The 17,436-nt window shown below is 38.7% G+C and overlaps 2 protein-coding genes and 1 pseudogene across 2 annotated transcripts; all 3 read right to left on the bottom strand.

Annotated features, from left to right (window-relative positions):
• Nucleotides 1-4,960: 4,960 nt before the first annotated feature.
• Nucleotides 4,961-6,481, bottom strand: LOC131858583 (DNA polymerase-like). Its single transcript, XM_059211871.1, has 2 exons — nt 5,885-6,481; nt 4,961-5,809 (listed from the first exon to the last, which is right to left on the bottom strand). Exons 1-2 carry the CDS (start codon nt 6,479-6,481, stop codon nt 4,961-4,963), a joined length of 1,446 nt encoding a protein of 481 aa, XP_059067854.1.
• A 102-nt stretch (nt 6,482-6,583) lies between these two features.
• Nucleotides 6,584-7,723, bottom strand: LOC131858582 (DNA polymerase-like). Its single transcript, XM_059211870.1, has one exon. The coding sequence runs from the start codon at nt 7,721-7,723 to the stop codon at nt 6,584-6,586; it is 1,140 nt and encodes a 379-aa protein (XP_059067853.1).
• Nucleotides 7,724-7,743: 20 nt separating this feature from the next.
• On the bottom strand, nt 7,744-10,582 carry LOC131858581 (probable DNA-directed RNA polymerase; annotated as a pseudogene).
• Nucleotides 10,583-17,436: the final 6,854 nt, after the last annotated feature.

Below are 17,436 nucleotides of genomic sequence, written 5' to 3'. Positions count from 1 at the left end.
CCCAAAGATGTCACTGACTTCGTCGGCCAAGAAAGCGCTATTCTCAGATTCGAATTGATGATCCTTAGGGAGCTGCTAGAAAAGAAAGATCAAGAATATACTGAGAGGCTTGACAAGAAAGATAAAGAATATGCTTGTTTGCAGAAAGAATATGCTAAGAGTATTGCTATGCAGAAAGAAAATGCTAAGAGTATTGCTAGTCTGGAGTCAGATCTTGCTAGTCTGGAGTCAGAACTGGCTAAACAGCGTGAATTGATTCAATCGCTGTCTGCGGCGGCTAAGCCACCTACTCAGTCCAAGCACCCTACAGCGCAATCTCCAGCTATGCCTCCAGTAACGCATCCTCTGACCGAACCCAAAACGGTATTAGATCAACCTACTCTGTACATGCAACTTCCTAAGCCGAAGGGGAAGGGTAAGAAGCTGAAGGGTAAGGGTGAGAAGCGGAAGGGGAAGGGTAAGATGCAGTAGGTCAAGAAGCCATAGGTAAATGACACTAGCTAACCTGGCAAGCTACAATAGTAAACACTCCCTTCCGATTACAGATGCACACACACTAATTATAGATAGATGCGGAGGTGTTTTACCTTACCGATACCTTCCTTAAATAGTAGGTACTGCCGGACTGACCCCTCATGATAGAGATGTTCCTAGCTGTAAATACGGATATCTGAACCTAATTACCCGATAGAGCCTCTGTGTGGGAAAGAGGAATCTCGCCCACCAGATACCAACTAGGGAAGACTGATATTGATTGAACGGCAAGGTTGTCAGATTTACCAGAAATGCGCCGATTCGAATTGTCCTTCCTCGCCCACCATATACTACTTCGATTGTTCTGTCATATCGCTATCTCTGAATAGCTGTTTCCATCGGTGATGCCACTGCAATCTCACGGATAGGATAGTTGAGCCGAAATTGTCGATTTCTCTTTCCCCCTCGATATGGTGGGAATCAATGGATAGCCTTGAAGCTGTAACCCACTATTTGTAGTCAGTTCAGTTCCGTCAGTCAATTCAGTTCCTTTCCTCCCACTCTTCCCTCCTGAAATAGGTACTGATCCCTTCCCACCACCAATACCGATTCCTCCCTGTTTTAGGTACTGAAACCTCCCCACCAATCAATACCGATTCCATCCCGTATCTAAGAAAATGTAGAGGTCCAGGAGGTCAGAGTTTTCCTATTTTGGGAAGGAGGAAGAGACAGAGACTTTTACTATTATAGGAAGGAGGAATCAGAGATGGGAAATGGGAATATCTTCAGAGTTCCAAACTTTGGCATCACTCCATCCCATCCACTATAAAGCCACCTCTCGATCCTAGTTATTTCCATCTCGCATCCCACCCGATTTCAGCCACATGACTCTGTTTCCATTCCATGGCATACTTCATGTCGTCCTTAAGAAACTTCCTCTGGAAGAGGAAGAATAACCAGCCTTCCAACTCTGTTCCACGTCCCGTGGTTCCACCCATTTCACGTCCCGTGGCCCTACCCCCATCCACCAGAAATGAAGGAGTGACCCCTGGGAATATTTTCCCACCCACTCTCTCTGTTTCACTCGTTATATATCCCGCGGATCCCGCCCCGTCCATCCGCAGAATGGTTCAAAGGAGTTTTTTGGGAAACACTACGGAGAATGCTGCACCGGACCCTCAAACCCGTCGTGGGCGTAGGAAGAAGAATTTTATGCCTTTTATACTTCTGACCATCCCGCAACACCACCCTATTCTTACAGATCTCCTGACCCGCATCTGCAACTTGTGGATCTGTAAAGAGATATGCGTCTTCGTGTACTACAATGACGAGGGGCTCTGCAACCTACGAGTTGCGATCTGCAACTTGAACGCTCTCATCGAAGGGGCGGAATCCGAGTTGAAAAACGCGTTTCCCAGAGTCGACATCGATTGGGTGTTCTATAACAAATGGGATCTGCTCCTCGCAACAATGGAAAATTTTCTGGAGCGAAGGACCGAGGTTCTCCGTTGGACATGCGCCGGTGGCATCGAACTCTGCATTGATCCTGAAAGATTTCTTTAAGAAATCAGAAATGGATTTGTAATAGTTTTATTGGTTCAGATAGTGTCTCGACTTGGGAAGAAGGGACCCTGTGTGTCTCGAGTGTGGTAGCTTGTGTGTGCGTGTGCATCCAAAAGGATTGGTAGTGTAGTGTTTTCAGTATCTGGACAGTTTTTGTGTACATCTATTTGTCAATAAATAAAAGGTTTTTTTCCTAAGCATCTCTTCCCATGCTTCGATGGGATGCATAAATAGATAGATTAATAAATAAAGGAATAAAAGGTTATTGAGTTTTCCTCTCCCATGCTCCGATGGATAGGAATAAATGTAATGAATGAATAATATGAATGGACAAAAGGTTATTTGGAACGAATATTGTATACTCACGTCGATAAATGAATGAATTGCATCGATAGCCAATTTCCTACTCTCAATAATATAATGACGTCGGGCAACTTTTCAAGGGTAGGGGCATTTTTAGGTCAGGGGCATTTTCAGGTCAGGGGCATTTTCAGGGCATTTTCAGGTCAGGGCATTTTTTGGGGTAGGGGCAGCGGGGTAGGGCATTTTTTGGGGTAGGGGCAGGGGGTAGGGCATTTTTTTGGGTAGCTGGGGGTATGGCATTTTTTGGGGTAGGGGCAGGGGGGTAGGGCATTTTTCTGGGTAGCTACCCAAAAAAAACCCTACCCCCCCTGCCTACCCCAAAAAATGCCCTGATCTGAAAATGCCCTGAAAATGCCCCTGACCTGAAAATGCCCTTGACCAAAAAATGCCCCTACCCTTGAAAAGTTGCCCAGTGTCATTATATTATTGAGAGTAGGAAATTGGCTATCGATGCAATTCATTCATTTATCGATGTGAGTATACAATATTCGTTCCAAATAACCTTTTATCCATTCATATTATTCATTCATTACGTTTATTCCTATCCATCGGAGCATGGGAGAGGAAAACTCAATAACCTTTTATTCCTTTATTTATTAATCTATCTATTTATGCATCCCATCCAAGCATGGGAAGAGATACTTAGGAAAAAAACCTTTTATTTATTGGCAAATAGATGTACACAAAAGCTATCCAGATACTAAAAACACTACACTACCAATCCTTTCGGATGCACACGCACACACAAGCTACCACACTCGAGACACATAGGGTCCCTTCTTCCCAAGTCGGGACACTATCTGAACCAATAAAACTATTACAAATCCATTTCCGATTTCTTAAAGAAATCTTTCAGGATCAATGTAGAGTTCGATGCCACCCGCGCATGTCCAATGGAGAACCTCGGTCCTTCGCTCCGGAAACTTTTCCACTGCTGCGAGGAGCAGATCCCATTTGTTGTAGAACACCTTATCGATGTCGACTCTAGGAAACGCATTTTTCAACTCGGATTCCGTCCCTTCAATGAGAGCGTTCGAGTTGCAGATCGCAACTCGTAGGCTGTAGAGCCCCTCATCGTTGTAGTACGCGAAGATGCGTATCTCTTTACAGATCCACAAGTTGAGGATGCAGGTCAGGAGATCTGTAAGAATAGGGTGGTGCTGCGGGATGGTCAGGAGTATAAAAGGCATAAAATTCTTCTTCTTGCACCCACGACGGGTTCGAGGGTCTGGTGTAGCATTCTCCGCAACGTTTCCCAACAAACTCCTTTGAACCATTCTGCGGATGGACGGGGCGGGATCCGCGGGATATATAACAGGTGAAAGGAGAGAGTGGGTGGGAAAATATTCCCAGGGCTCACTCCTTCGTTTCTGGTGGATGGGGGTAGGGCCACGGGACGTGAAACGGGTGGAACCACGAGACGTGGAACAGAGTCGGAAGGCCGGTTATTCTTCCTCTTCCAGAGGAAGTTTCTTAAGGATGACATGAAGTATGCCATGGAACGGGAACAGAGTCGTGTGGCTGAAATCGGGTGGGATGCGAGATGGAAATAACCAGGATCGAGAGGTGGCTTTATAGTGGATGGGATGGAGTGATGCCGAAGTTTGGAACTCTAAAGATATTCCCATTTCCCATCTCTGATTCCTCCTTCCTATAATAGTAAAAGTCTTTGTCTCTGCCTCCTTCCCAAAATAGAAAAACTCTGACCTCTTGGACCTCTGCATTTTCTCAGATACGGGATGGAATCGGTATTGATTGGTGGGGAGGTTTCAGTACCTAAAACAGGGAGGAATCGGTATTGGTGGTGGGAAGGGATCAGTACCTATTCCGGGAGAGAAGAGTGGGAGGAAAGGAATTGAACTGACTGACAGAATTGAACTGACTACAAATAGCGGGTTACAGCTTCAAGGCTATCCATTGATTCCCACCATATCGAGGGGGAAAGGGAAATCGATGGTTCTGGCTCAACCATCCTATCCGTGCGATTGCAGTGGCATCACCGATGGAAATAGCTATTCGGAGATAGCAATATGACAGAACAATCGAAGTAGTATATGGTGGGCAAGGAAGGACAATTCGAATCGGTGCATTTCCGGTAAATCTGACAACCTTGCCATTCAATCAATATCAGTCTTCCCTAGTTGGTATCTGGTGGGTGAGATTCCTCTTTCCCACACAGAGGCTCTATTGGGTAATTAGGGTCAGATATCCGTATTTATAGCCAGGAACATCTCTGTCATGAGGGGTCAGTTTGGCAGTACCTACTATTTAAGGAAGGTATCGGTAAGGTAAAACACCTCCGCATCTATCTATAATTAGTGTGTGTGTATCTATAATCAGAAGGGAGTGTTTACTATTGTACCTTGCCAGGTTAGCTAGTGTCATTTACCTATGGCTTCTTGGCCTACGACATCTTACCCTTCCCCTTCCGCTTCTCACCCTTACCCTTCGGCTTCTTACCCTTCCCCTTCGACTTAGGAGGTTGCATGTACAGAGTAGGTTGATCTAATACTGTTTTGGGTTCGGTCGGAGGATGCATTACTGGAGGCATGGCTGGAGACTACGTTGTAGGGTGCTTGGACTGAGTAGGTGGCTTAGCCGCCGCAGACAGCGATTGAATCAATTCACACTGTTTAGCCAGTTCTGACTCCAGACTAGCAAGATCTGACTCCAGACTAGCAATACTCTTAGCATATTCTTTCTGCATAGCAATACTCTTAGCATATTCTTTCTGCAGACAAGCATATTCTTTATCTTTCTTGTCAAGCCTCTGAGTATATTCTTGATCTTTCTTTTCTAGCAGCTCTCTAAGGATCATCAATTCGAATCTGAGAATAGCGCTTTCTTGGCTGGCAAAGTCAGTGACATCTTTGGGTTGTGTGTCTACCCAAACATTATTATTATCATAGATAGGTTCCCTTTTGCTGCCTAGTTTGATACCGAGGTTTATTTGGTATGACTTTTTTGCGATGTTTAGAATATGCCAATCGATTCTGAAGTTGGATTCGACAGTGATCTGTTGAGTTCGGGATAGATCAGTGTATTGTGACTTGAACCAATCAACATTGACTAAGTCTTTAGCTGGGCCTTTGTGTTTGATAATATCACTAGCTTCTTCAGTTATTAGGGTATAGCTTTTGGGTGCTAAGAAGATACCTTTCTTGACAAAGTGCTCAATCTTTAACTTGCCTAATTCGAAGGGAGAGACATCATCATCTGGAAGAGGGCTTCCCAGAATAGCAGAGTCTCTATCCGTGTAGTAGCAGTCAGGTTTGGAAATGTATTTGTACATATGAATACGAGAATGAGCTATAATTGCAGCTGCCAATTGGACAGCCAAGATCTTGGGAGGATTCCAGTCTTTGTCTTCGACATTACTGGTATTGCTAACGTAGCATACAATATAGTACTGTTCACTCAGCTTGTCCCCAAAGATCAAATTGTCCTTCTATGTCAAATAGTCATATCTGTCCCTATTGCATACCTCTGTTATAGTACTTTTGGGATTGATACTGAATCTACCGTAGACCGAGTTCATGAGTATCTTATAGCCATAAGCCATAGCTTCATCACCGGATAGCTTAGCTTCTTGCCTTCTCCCGAAGAGGGATGTCACAAAACTGTCGAAAGGACTAGGCTTCTTATCAAACAAGTAGCCCCTTATTGGGAAGATCTTGTAACCTAAGTCGCGTGCATAAATCAATTCTTCGCTGAAATACACGCCTACGAATTTACCAGTTGGGAACAGTAAAGTATCATTATGATCCCTATATGGTAAGAATGGTCTTTTAATGGTACTAGGACACACTACATAAGCCTTAATAAATCCATACAAGTTGGACAATTCCTGGCCTTCCAAATTAGCATGCCATACAGGCATACCACCAGGCATAGGAAAAGATTTCATGACATATGGGTATAATGAGTTAACGTCATAGTAGTACAATTTTTCACCATATGGCTTATACGTATCAGCATGGTCTCCATAATACCCACGCCGAATGAATGTATCTTCGTTCCTGCTTGGGATATGGATTGGCCAACTAATAGGATCGTAATAGTTCGTACGAAAAATTGTCATAGCTAGCGTTGACAATGTCAAGCAATTCTCAATATCCACTTTGTACTGATTCCAATAAATATCTTGAGCCTTAAGCATAACACCACCTAACAGACGAATATCCTATATCATATAATCCAAGAGTTGTTCTCTAAGATCCATAAGATTCGACACTCGCACTTCATCATGTGGGATGGATCCTTTAGAGCCTAATTGCGGGCATAAAGTCTTAGCCAATGTAGCCAGACTACTAAGTAGCAGAGTGTATGAATCTCTTAGACGGAATAGTCGTTTCTTTCCCATATACACTGATAACTCGTAAAGCTTAAGGTTCCTCATGAGAGGTTTGATGGTGTATCCCTTATCTGGATAAGAAGCATAATATTTCATTAATAGAATACCATCGAATCGTGAGAAGTTATGGAAGTAAATCGTTTGAATCTGATTTTGAGCAGTAACCATTGCTAAATACTCTAGAAAGATGAACAACATATGATCACTCCTGTCTTTAAATTCATCTATAAAGAAGCAGCTATCTTCACTGAAATATTTAACAAAGCCATCATCTGAATACTCCCCGATATCTTCACCCGACCTAAGCGCTATGAAACCCGCAACGTAAGGCACATGAACATTATTGATTAGAACAGTCTCCATATCAGCGACGATGAAAGGCCTCCTTTCCTTAGTCGTAGGTTTGAGTGCAGGTATATGATTGGGATAACGACTCTTCCTATCCATAGCTTCCACTTCTTGTGGTTCACGACAACCATCTATGCCGACATTCATTAATTGCAGAATTATGGCATCCATTTCATCGGAGCTAAGAGGTACCTCTTTATCCTGCATACCTCTAAGATAAATTCGAATGAATATACCTGATAGCAGTGCTTTATCGTAATCGTCTGCTTTTTGAATTAAGAGTTTCAAGATCTTAGCATATACATCCACGTTAGGAACAACATTCCCGCTTTTATCATTTAAAGAAATAGGAGTACCAATTGTATAGGCAACAGCTCCGGTTGGTATTTTCATGACATAACCTATGGTAAACTTACCATACTCAAACTTAGTATTGTATGCGTACTTCATTAACAGCCGCAGTACTGCCAATGCTATCATTTCATAATCAACGCATTGCAAGTAAGGTGGTTTAAATCCAACTTCAGCTATTCTCAATCCTACATATGGATCCCGACATTTTTCCCAAGCGATTAACAGCTTTAAACGGTTCAAATAAGCATCGAACATGGATTTTTTCATGGTTATTTTCATTTTATCCTCTAAAAGTGCAAGTTGTAGTTATAGCCGAGAGACTCCCAGCTCTTGAGAAGTGAATTAAATTCATTCCACTTCTCAGCATGCCGCATCCCAGCATCTGTTGGCAGAGCTTCACCGCAAACAGTATATACATATTTATCGTAACAACTCACAGTATCATCAATCTTTTGATCCCATTTTGACTTATCGTTATCACTCAAATCCTTAGGTACCAGAGATATTAAAGAGATCTAAGATACTCGCCAGGAATAGGATCATAGTCTTAAGGGAATGCTTCATTCAACAACTCTCCTATGGCGGGTAGGATCAGATTCATTCTAATAAATTCATTGATTACTCGAAGTGGAGGACCCATGTCAATAAACACTTTGGTATAGATTGTAGGAACCACAGCAGCGGAAACAGCTGTTGTTATGAAATTATCATGTAGCGTGTATACCGGCGCTTTCTTGAAAGTCAATTGCTCCACCACTTTCATAGCGATAAATGCATCTTTCTGATGAATAAAGTTGACGCGGGTAGATACTTGAGTCTTGCGCTTATCCCTAACCGACGTAGGCACTCGGATAGTAGCCCGCCGTCTCTTCTTGCACACCCTATCATAAACCCATATATAAGCTTTATTGCTACGCATATAATCCTGCACTATTGTGAAGTACGGTATACTATATTGCACTGGTCGATCCAAGACTGAACAAAACCAACCAATTAGGTTAATCAACTTCATTAAATTGGCAATGTTTGGATATTTATTGATCCATAATTCATGGCAAAGTTTAGCAATGTGATAGTAATCCTTCGACCTGAGCAATGAACCATAAGCCTCACAAATATCACTAGCCATGGTTATAACCGTCTTACCATATATTAATGGCATAATGAGTTGTTTGACGAGCTTTCTCGTTAACCAAGATTCTATGATAGCATACTTATTATTATCCAATCTTGAATGCAAGAACTCCAGAAGTTCATCTGTCAAACACAAATACAAATCTTGGATAACCTTTTCAGGAGACGGAATAAGATTCGTTCGCCTACCCATTTCAGCATTAAGCAAGAGGTAACTCATGATTTGATAAGCACTCGCAGATGCATCTTGAGTCACTGGAACCCTATTCAAACCATGAATTCTATCGATATTAGTAACTCTCTCGTTAGACAGAACCTTGGCTATGAACTGAAATGGATCACTAGCTTTCAGTGCTAAGTGAATTAAACTTTCGTCCAATTCAATCATTTGTTCCCTGTTTTGTATATACCAGCTATAAGCATTATTTAATGAGGAGAATTTCTTATACTTAAAGGCTGCAGCACATGCTAATTGAATTCTGAGAGACATCTCATCATGCTTGGTTAGTTCTGGTGCTTGGGCATCTGAGGAGAATATAATCAAACTTCTAGCCAAATCCCGCTTGTGGAAATGCAATACACCTATGCGGTAGATTCTACCATGGAAGTCCATGAAGGCTGGCAGATAGAATTTATAGCCTGCATATGCACTCGCCAGAATTAATATGAATTCTTCATACCTAGCTCGCTGCACCCACTTAAAACTAATTCCGTTAACAAGATGTGATAGCTACACACCTCCTTCACAACTTCGTCATTGAAGTAACAGAACCTCAATAGGTCAGAAGCCTCATGTAGATTAACCTTCGCCAGATGTCTATTCGTTAGAATACCTACATCTTCTAATAGATTACGATTGTCCATAATGAACGACAATACATTATCGTTTATCTCGAAGACTTGAGACTGAAGTTTATTCAATATCTCACACATACGCTGTGGATAATTCAACTTGATATAGAAATTGCTATAGTCACGAGAAGTTAATAGACGGAACCTATTAGAGATGTCTCCCGTGAGTCCGCTTAAGTAACCCCCTTCAATATCAGCAAACGTTGAAGGTACATCTACCTTAGATTTCCAAGGTAATGGCTTGTAAACCATGGGAAGATTTAGTTTAATTGGGAGGATACTTAAGTCGAAATTGCATATAGCGTAACAATTGAGTATATACCCCTTAATCTTAGAAACTGGTAATACCCGCGTATAGTTTGCACCAGTTTTCAAAGTAATCAATCCTCTTTCAAGCAAGAACTCTACCAAGCCGACCCCGATAGCATAATGACCCCTAGTAATTTTGCTTGTATTCTACTCTAGGTTGGAAGATAACTTAACATTGTCCTTACCTACGGCTTTCCTTCCCATATTAACAGCTTGAACTCGTACAGTAGAATCAATCTGATGGATCAAAGTAGACACCCTAATGACAGATAAATCCTGTACACAGTTGTAAACTGCTCCTAGTACATGAATAATGATAGCCTCCAATGTATATGGACCAAACCCATTAATATATGTTAAATCCTGTTCTGATAGGCCACTCTTATTATTTAGATAGAGCTTAGCAAAAATCATATCTTGACGAATTAATAGTTTGATCAAGCTCGGATAAGTTTTAAACACGCTCTTCTCTTCAAAGTGAATAGTAAGATCTTCGATTTGTATCTGTAAATCAAACAACTCTTTATGGCTAAAATATTCACCATTTTGTTTCATTGATTTCGATTGAAGCAATAATTTGATAACTTCATGCTGATACATAGTAACATTAGACACCTTATCACTAGAGCTAGAGATAGACTCAATCTTTCTGTATAAATTCTTCCAGAATAAATCAATAGTTCGTTCCTTACTTGAATAATATCCACTTTCTGAATTATATCTCCTACCATTATCATAAAATTGTCCACCGCTGCCATCATTATCATAAAATTGTCCACCTGCATCAGAAGAATATCCTACGAACAGAACCAGTAGCATGTTTTTGGCCATGCCTGGCAATTGAATAGTCAACTTAATCATTGTATAGTTAGTATAATCCATTTGTCATTATGGCTAGCAACATCCAAGCCATATATCGCTGGCCAGCAGCCTCCAGGCCGAGTAAGTAAGTACCAATCCAGCCGTGTCCTTACCCTTGGTCCTTTCTCTCCCGGATGCAAGAGTACCAATCAAGTCATTATCGAGAGAGTCTGGGGATAAGGCTGGATGGACAGCCTTAACTTACTCTATAGAGTATGCCTCTAGTCAGGGGCATTTTTTTTGGGCTTTTGGTGTTGCAGTTGTTTTTTATCAATGTGAAATTTGGGTCAGTGGTACCTCTGTCTTTCAATGGAAGCAAATAGAGAGAATTCAAAAACGTTTAATCACAAAATTAAAAGTACAATTCTATATGATATCATGTTAAGTGAAGTGGGAGCTGCCCCTATTGAAGCAATTGCTACAGTGCGTCTCATTAGTTATTTAAAAAGTACTGAGCAATTGGGAGGAGCCTAAGGTTGTTGTAAATGACTTATTGTGTAAAAGGAATGCAACAAAACATCAAATGGTTGAAAAAATGGAATATCTATTTGAATGCATGTCCCACAAACAACAAGGAGATAAAGGTCTTCGTAATGGATAAGTTCTACAAAAAAATCTGGGGTATTGGGTTAGGAAGAAAGAAACAATACTATATCAATGAGTTCAATCCCACTTATGATCATCTTCAAAAAATCTATATAAGAGCTCATATATCTTGTGATGCAGTGAGAAAACCAACCTCTACCTACAATCTCAAAACCAAATTCAAATAGAGACTCGTGTTTACAAATAAAAACATAGCCCTTCAACAAACCTATAAATTTTATTTCATCAAATCATTGAATACAAAATGTAGCATTTCATCGACCCCTTTTCTATTCAACACTACAAAGCTCTTTCTAATCTAATCCACCAGCACACTCACACATGTATCTACTCCTCTGCCTACACTACATGCATTACAAGGTCTCATATCTGCTGCATCACAATGACCAAACCCAACTCTTGCGTAGCATTTCAATCTTCCTTCCCTAGACTGATTTCTCCACCAAACAGCATGAAGCTTCGTCCTTTGCTCACGCCTCCTCTCACTCCTTCGCTGCCATCACAGACAAAATTGGGAAGTCTCTTCTACAGAGCCACTCACACAATGGCCTTCTTCCCCCCCTCCTTCGACGTAGCAGCTACCCGAAAATATCTTTTCTTCTTGAATTGAATAGCAGCTACCCATAAATATCTTTCCTTCTTGAATTGAATAAGCTCCCTCTATCTCTCTACTTTTGGCAATTGAAATCTACATCTAGTAAAATAAATGTATGTCCAACATGGCCAATGAAATCTGTTATTCTAACGCTCTTTGTCCTTATAATTTATTAGCTGCTACTCCTTCCACTTCCCTCAGTTACGCATTCTTCTGGTGACCATTCATACTTATCATCGATTCTTCTTTCCTCCAATGCACCATGCCTATATTTATTTGGAAGCTTCATTTCCTTCGGTTACAAATATCTATAGTTATTAACCAAAAATATGCCTCTACATTTCCTAGCTGTCAGACTGCCATTCCACAGGTGTCCATGTTCTATTTGGGTGCTCCCATTTTGTCATAGGGCGACAGGATGCTCTACATCAACTTGGAGAGCTCTAAAATCTTCATTGTTCAACTTAGAACCAACTCGCACCAACACATGAAGGGTGGAAACTGAAAAACATTTTATTTTGGAGTGTGAAGCACTTAAAACAACACGGATAAGTTTGTCAATATCTTAGCTGATAACACATGGTATAAATTATTTAGCAAGGAACATATAGAGAGAGTTAGGCGCACTCATCATCAACTTGCATTGTCTGAGATTGTTCTTTAGAAGTTGGTTCAGATTGGAGAGGCTGTCCCATAGGCTATTCTTGGTCTCTAGACGTTAAAATTCTTTCTTTCTTTCTTCTTTCTCTTACCATCATTTATTGATTTGACAAAACTGGTTAGGGGATAGGCTATTATTAGCTGATAGGCTATTATATGGGAGAATATTTTCTTCATATTGGACGCCAGTTTTTTTCTGTTCATTTTTTTTTTGTCTGTACGGTTTTCCATTCGTGATTGGTTTGCATTGCCAATATTTTAGTTCATTACAGGTAGTCATTGAGGCTAACTTCGTCAACATGTAGCCGTCACATGGAATATCGTAAGACCTCCGTTTCGTCAACATGTAGCCATCACATGGAATATTGTAAGACCTCCATTTTTTTTCTTAACTATCTACAACTAAGGTTTGAACGCGTGACTCATCATGCAAGTCGTCAAAAATAACAAGTTTAGTGTGTTATCTCTAACTTTTATATCCAACACCAAAGGACCCATGTAAATTCTAATTAAGGGAAAAGGATAAATTGAAATCTCTCCCTATTTTAGTGTTTCAACAACTGCTTAAAAATTGAAAATAAGTTTTGAAAAAAAAGGGGGGGTTAGAAATAAGTAGTGGCTGCTTATTGAAAAAAAAACATATAGCTTCACCATATTTTTTTGGTCTCCTATTTACTTGCCTAAATTTTGTTTATGATTTTTTTTAGTTTAAAATATAATCAATAATTTCATCTACAAAATGATGAAGTTTATGGGATGAGAACAGTCAAAATGATTTAAGTGAGTATCTTATAATGACACACTTATAGTCAATAGCTATGATATTTTATTAGAAACAAAAAATGATCTATTTCACTTGTTAATTAATGTATTTATGTCTATTTTATATAACATTTATAGGTTCTCTTATGTTCAAGTATCAGTCCATTTTGATCAACATTTGACAATATTTTTATTTACATATTATATGCACAATTGCTTTAACGACTATTAGACCCCCTACTTCTACGGATCCCTCTATAAAATCGGGGAACTTTCAGAGTTGAGAATCCATTTGTGGGCCCACCCGAATCCATGATATGACGCAACTTGCAGAGCTAAAAATTAACGTGTGTATATTGTTTGGCATAGGGATCAAAATTAACGTTAATGATAGTACGGAAATTTCCATAAATGTTAACTCTGCATAAGAAACCGTCTAGATTATTTTACACAGGGTAAAAAAACATAAGGTTGATTATGTAATAAATGCTAAACAAGAGTTAAAAATTAAAAATTATTAAAGTTAACATTGCAAATTAAAAATTAAAAATTAATGTTGATTATTAATGTTAACAGGAGGGTGAGAAGGGTTTGGTAGGCTTTTGTGTGCAAAGTTAACACTTATTAAACTAGCATCCATGGATTCATATCTGATTCATATCATGCCTAAAACACTTAAAAGAGGAACACTACCATGGTAAATATGTTGGATAAATTTGAAATTTGAATTAATCTGGACATGGCTGCTGCCTTATTAACAAAATGTTCTGCTCTGGACATCCAAACTATAAATTCACCAGAATTAAAGTCCGTAGGATACACAAGTGCAAGGCTCGAATTTGTGAAGACTATATTATTCTCTGACAAAGTAATGCTTTGATAATGCCTTTGGAACCTGCCTATAATCTTCAACTTAAACCCTAATCTACAAATTCTTTTGGCAATAAGCTCCTCCATTTTTTAATCATGATCAAGGTCAAAACTTGGTAATGTCAAAACACCAAATCGGACCGCTGATATGTAACCGCAGTTATTAATTAGTACGCTATCGCACCAGTCACAGAGTTCAAACCCTAGCTACACTCGTATTTGTCAAGGATTGTAGCTTTCCGTTATTCCGCAAAGGTAAATGGATTGACTCCCTCTAATCAACCAAATAAAAAAAATCTTCAAATAAACCTAACATTGTCATCATACCCTATAAAACTGTATTCCAATATTTCCCTTTGTAAAATATTTGCAAGCTTCTTCTATACGTCTATATTTCCGTGGGGAGAAGAAAGAACTCAAAAGGGCCGCCCACTGTATCGAGTATTCTGTTGATGATTGAGTCAACCTCGTTCCTTTTTAGACGGGCGGTTGCTTCAATTCTACTCATAGTTTGTTGACATTCATATAAAAGTTATTAAGAATCTAAAATACACATGACATGAAAAAAGAATGATAAAAATTAATGTATGATCATAATTTATTTTTAAGATTTGTGATTTATGTTTTACATTAATGTTTAATTTTTTTTTTAATACTTGTAATCAAAGATTAAATTTAAGATTAAGATAATTAAGTAGAATTAAGATTATGATCAAAGATAAAAATAATTATTTAAGATTAAGAAAGATTTATTAATGATTATTTGAAAATAAAAAGTTATTATAGAATAACTATAAATTTTTCAATCAAATATATTATAACTCTAATTATAATTAATATTACTTTACCTATTATATTCTATGATAGTGTTTGAAAAATATTACATATTGACTTAAACATATAAATAAATATTGGATATTTTTGAAATTTCAAATATGTCCTATAATAATTATTTATATTTCAAATATTTAATTAAACATCTATCTAATGGTAATGCATTGGAAGAAATTAAAAAATATATAATTGATTAAAAAATCTCTCTAATCAATAATTGACAATACAAGATTTGCTAGTGGAAAAATTCATTGAAAACTTGTTAAAACTTGTTTTTCACACTTGTCACCATTGTTTATTGACTTATGCTTAATTGAATTTATTTTATTAGCTTCATATTTTTTTATATATTTAGATAAAATTTTATGTATGTATTCTTTAAAAATAAATATTAACAATATTTGTAATTTTATTGTAATGAAATTTGTCTTTAATTTTAAATTTTTATTTCTTTATTTTGTAATTTTTTTTATTATATTATATTATTTATTGTCATTTTAAAATTTAAATATTTGAAATTTATATTTAATAGTACTATAAAATTAAAAAAAATTATTTTAAAATATAATTTTTTAATTTATAAAATTATTTATTATAATATGTAAATTACCATCTTTATAAATTGAATTACAATCTTATGTAAACATTGAATAATATATATAAAAATATATATATATATATATATATATATATATATATATATATATATATATATATATATATATATATATATATATATATACCATCTTTTAATTGAATAATATATATCAAAATTAAATAATATATACCATCTTTTAATTATAGTTAAGATAAAGATTATATTTAGCTTAATGTTAGTGTTAGAGGTTGATTTCCATTTATTTCCTTCTTTCATCAAAATTTCTCATCACTTGCGTTGTGCCAGGACTAAGCATATTTTCTATCGGGCCAGCTTGTCTTTGCTTCGGGCGGTTATCAAATCTACGAGGGGGTCCATCGATCAAATATCTCGCAGGTTGTTGCCACTCCACTTAGAACTCTCTCACTCATTCGACCCTCTTCTCGTGATACCACTGTTCGGTGTTCTTCATGTTCATGTTTCTCCCCTTTTGCAACGATCTTCTAGCGTTAATGGTTATGTGATCTCCTGTGGTGACCCGTTCCTTCCTCGGGCCTCCATTCCCCGGCCTGTCATCTCTCCCCTCCCCTTGGTCCATTCGTTGCCTGACATTTGTGTTGTTTCTTCTCTCTTCGATCTCAGCCAGGATCGTGGTTCCCCTCCGGTTGTTGAACCTTCCCGATGTCGTTTTTCCTTCTCGGATCCTGTGGCCTCCTCAATTCCCCCGCGGTCAACTTACCAGCCCAACCCCACTCTTAATTTTCTTCCCTCCTCGAATCTTACCTCTAGCTTGATCCATAATTGGGAGAACAATACTTAGATTCTCTTTCTTTTAATTTTCCAAAAAAGTGGCCTTGGGTTTGCTATCTCTCCTTCCTTCGTCCCTGTTTTCGATATTCTCATTGAGATTGAGAAGGTGGTTAGAACTCTTACGGATGATGTGGCCGAAGAAGTGAGACAAGATTGTGCTGTCACTCTTCGCCACGCTATAGACCACCCAAGAGCAATGTCCCTAGGGCTGAGCTTCACGCCTTTAGGAACCTTTTAGACAATAATGACCTCATCATTTCCAAAGCTGATAAAGGTAATGCAACAGTTATAATGAACAAGGATGATTATGTGACCAAAATGCACGCCCTTCTATCGGATGGCAATAGCTACAGCCAAATTATTAAAAAAAGTTAAATTGGCTAAATTGCTAACTCTTTCCTTGATGAGGTCATTAAAAAGAGCTTATTCTCGTTTAAGGAGATAACCCCGCACATTTATGGATTCCCAAAAATTCATAAGGCGGGTGTTCCCCTTAGACCCATAGTGGATACTATTGGCTCTCCTACCTACAAGCTTGTTGCCCACTTGGCTAAGCTCTTGTCCCCGCTCTCGGGTCAATCTTTCTTCTTTGTTAAACTTTCAGCCCACTTCGTTGATTTCATCCATAACCAAAAATTTGATAGCAACGACCTCCTTGTCAGCTTTGATGTGGTTTCTCTCTTCACCAAGGTGCCCATCCCTGACTCCATTGAGTTGGTCAGACAAAAGACCAACTCTGAGATTGCCAACCTGGTTGAGTTATGCCTTAGATCCACTTTTTTCTCATTCCAAGTTGTAATTTATGAACAAGTTGATAGGGTAGCTATGGGTTCTCCTCTGTCTCTGATTGTGGCCAACCTTTACATGGAGCACTTTGAAAACATCGCTCTCCATTCCTTCCCCTTGGAACCAAGATGGTGGAAGAATTATGTTGATGACACCAACGTGTGTTGGCCTCATGGTCGTGAGAAATTGGAGGAGTTCCACTCTCATTTAAACAACATAGCTAAGTGTATCTCCTTTACCAAAGAGATTGAATCAATGGCAAGCTTCATTTCCTAGACATCCTTCTCATTAAAAAGCTTGATG

The sequence above is a fragment of the Cryptomeria japonica genome, chromosome 9 (genome assembly GCF_030272615.1).
Source record: "Cryptomeria japonica chromosome 9, Sugi_1.0, whole genome shotgun sequence".
Classification (NCBI taxonomy): Eukaryota; Viridiplantae; Streptophyta; class Pinopsida; order Cupressales; family Cupressaceae; genus Cryptomeria; species Cryptomeria japonica.
Note: the sequence above shows the minus strand (reverse complement) of the source record. Positions and strands in the feature narration are given on the sequence as shown.

What these genes read in the sequence shown, in the direction of transcription:
- LOC131858583 (XM_059211871.1), bottom strand. Translation starts at nt 6,481, where the DNA reads ATGACAATTTTTCGTACGAACTATTACGATCCTATTAGTTGGCCAATC. An exon ending in CCAAAAGTACTATAACAGAG is followed by an intron (nt 5,810 to 5,884) that starts GTATGCAATAGG and finishes CTGAGTGAACAG; the next exon opens with TACTATATTGTATGCTACGT.
- LOC131858582 (XM_059211870.1), bottom strand. Translation starts at nt 7,723, where the DNA reads ATGAAAAAATCCATGTTCGATGCTTATTTGAACCGTTTAAAGCTGTTA.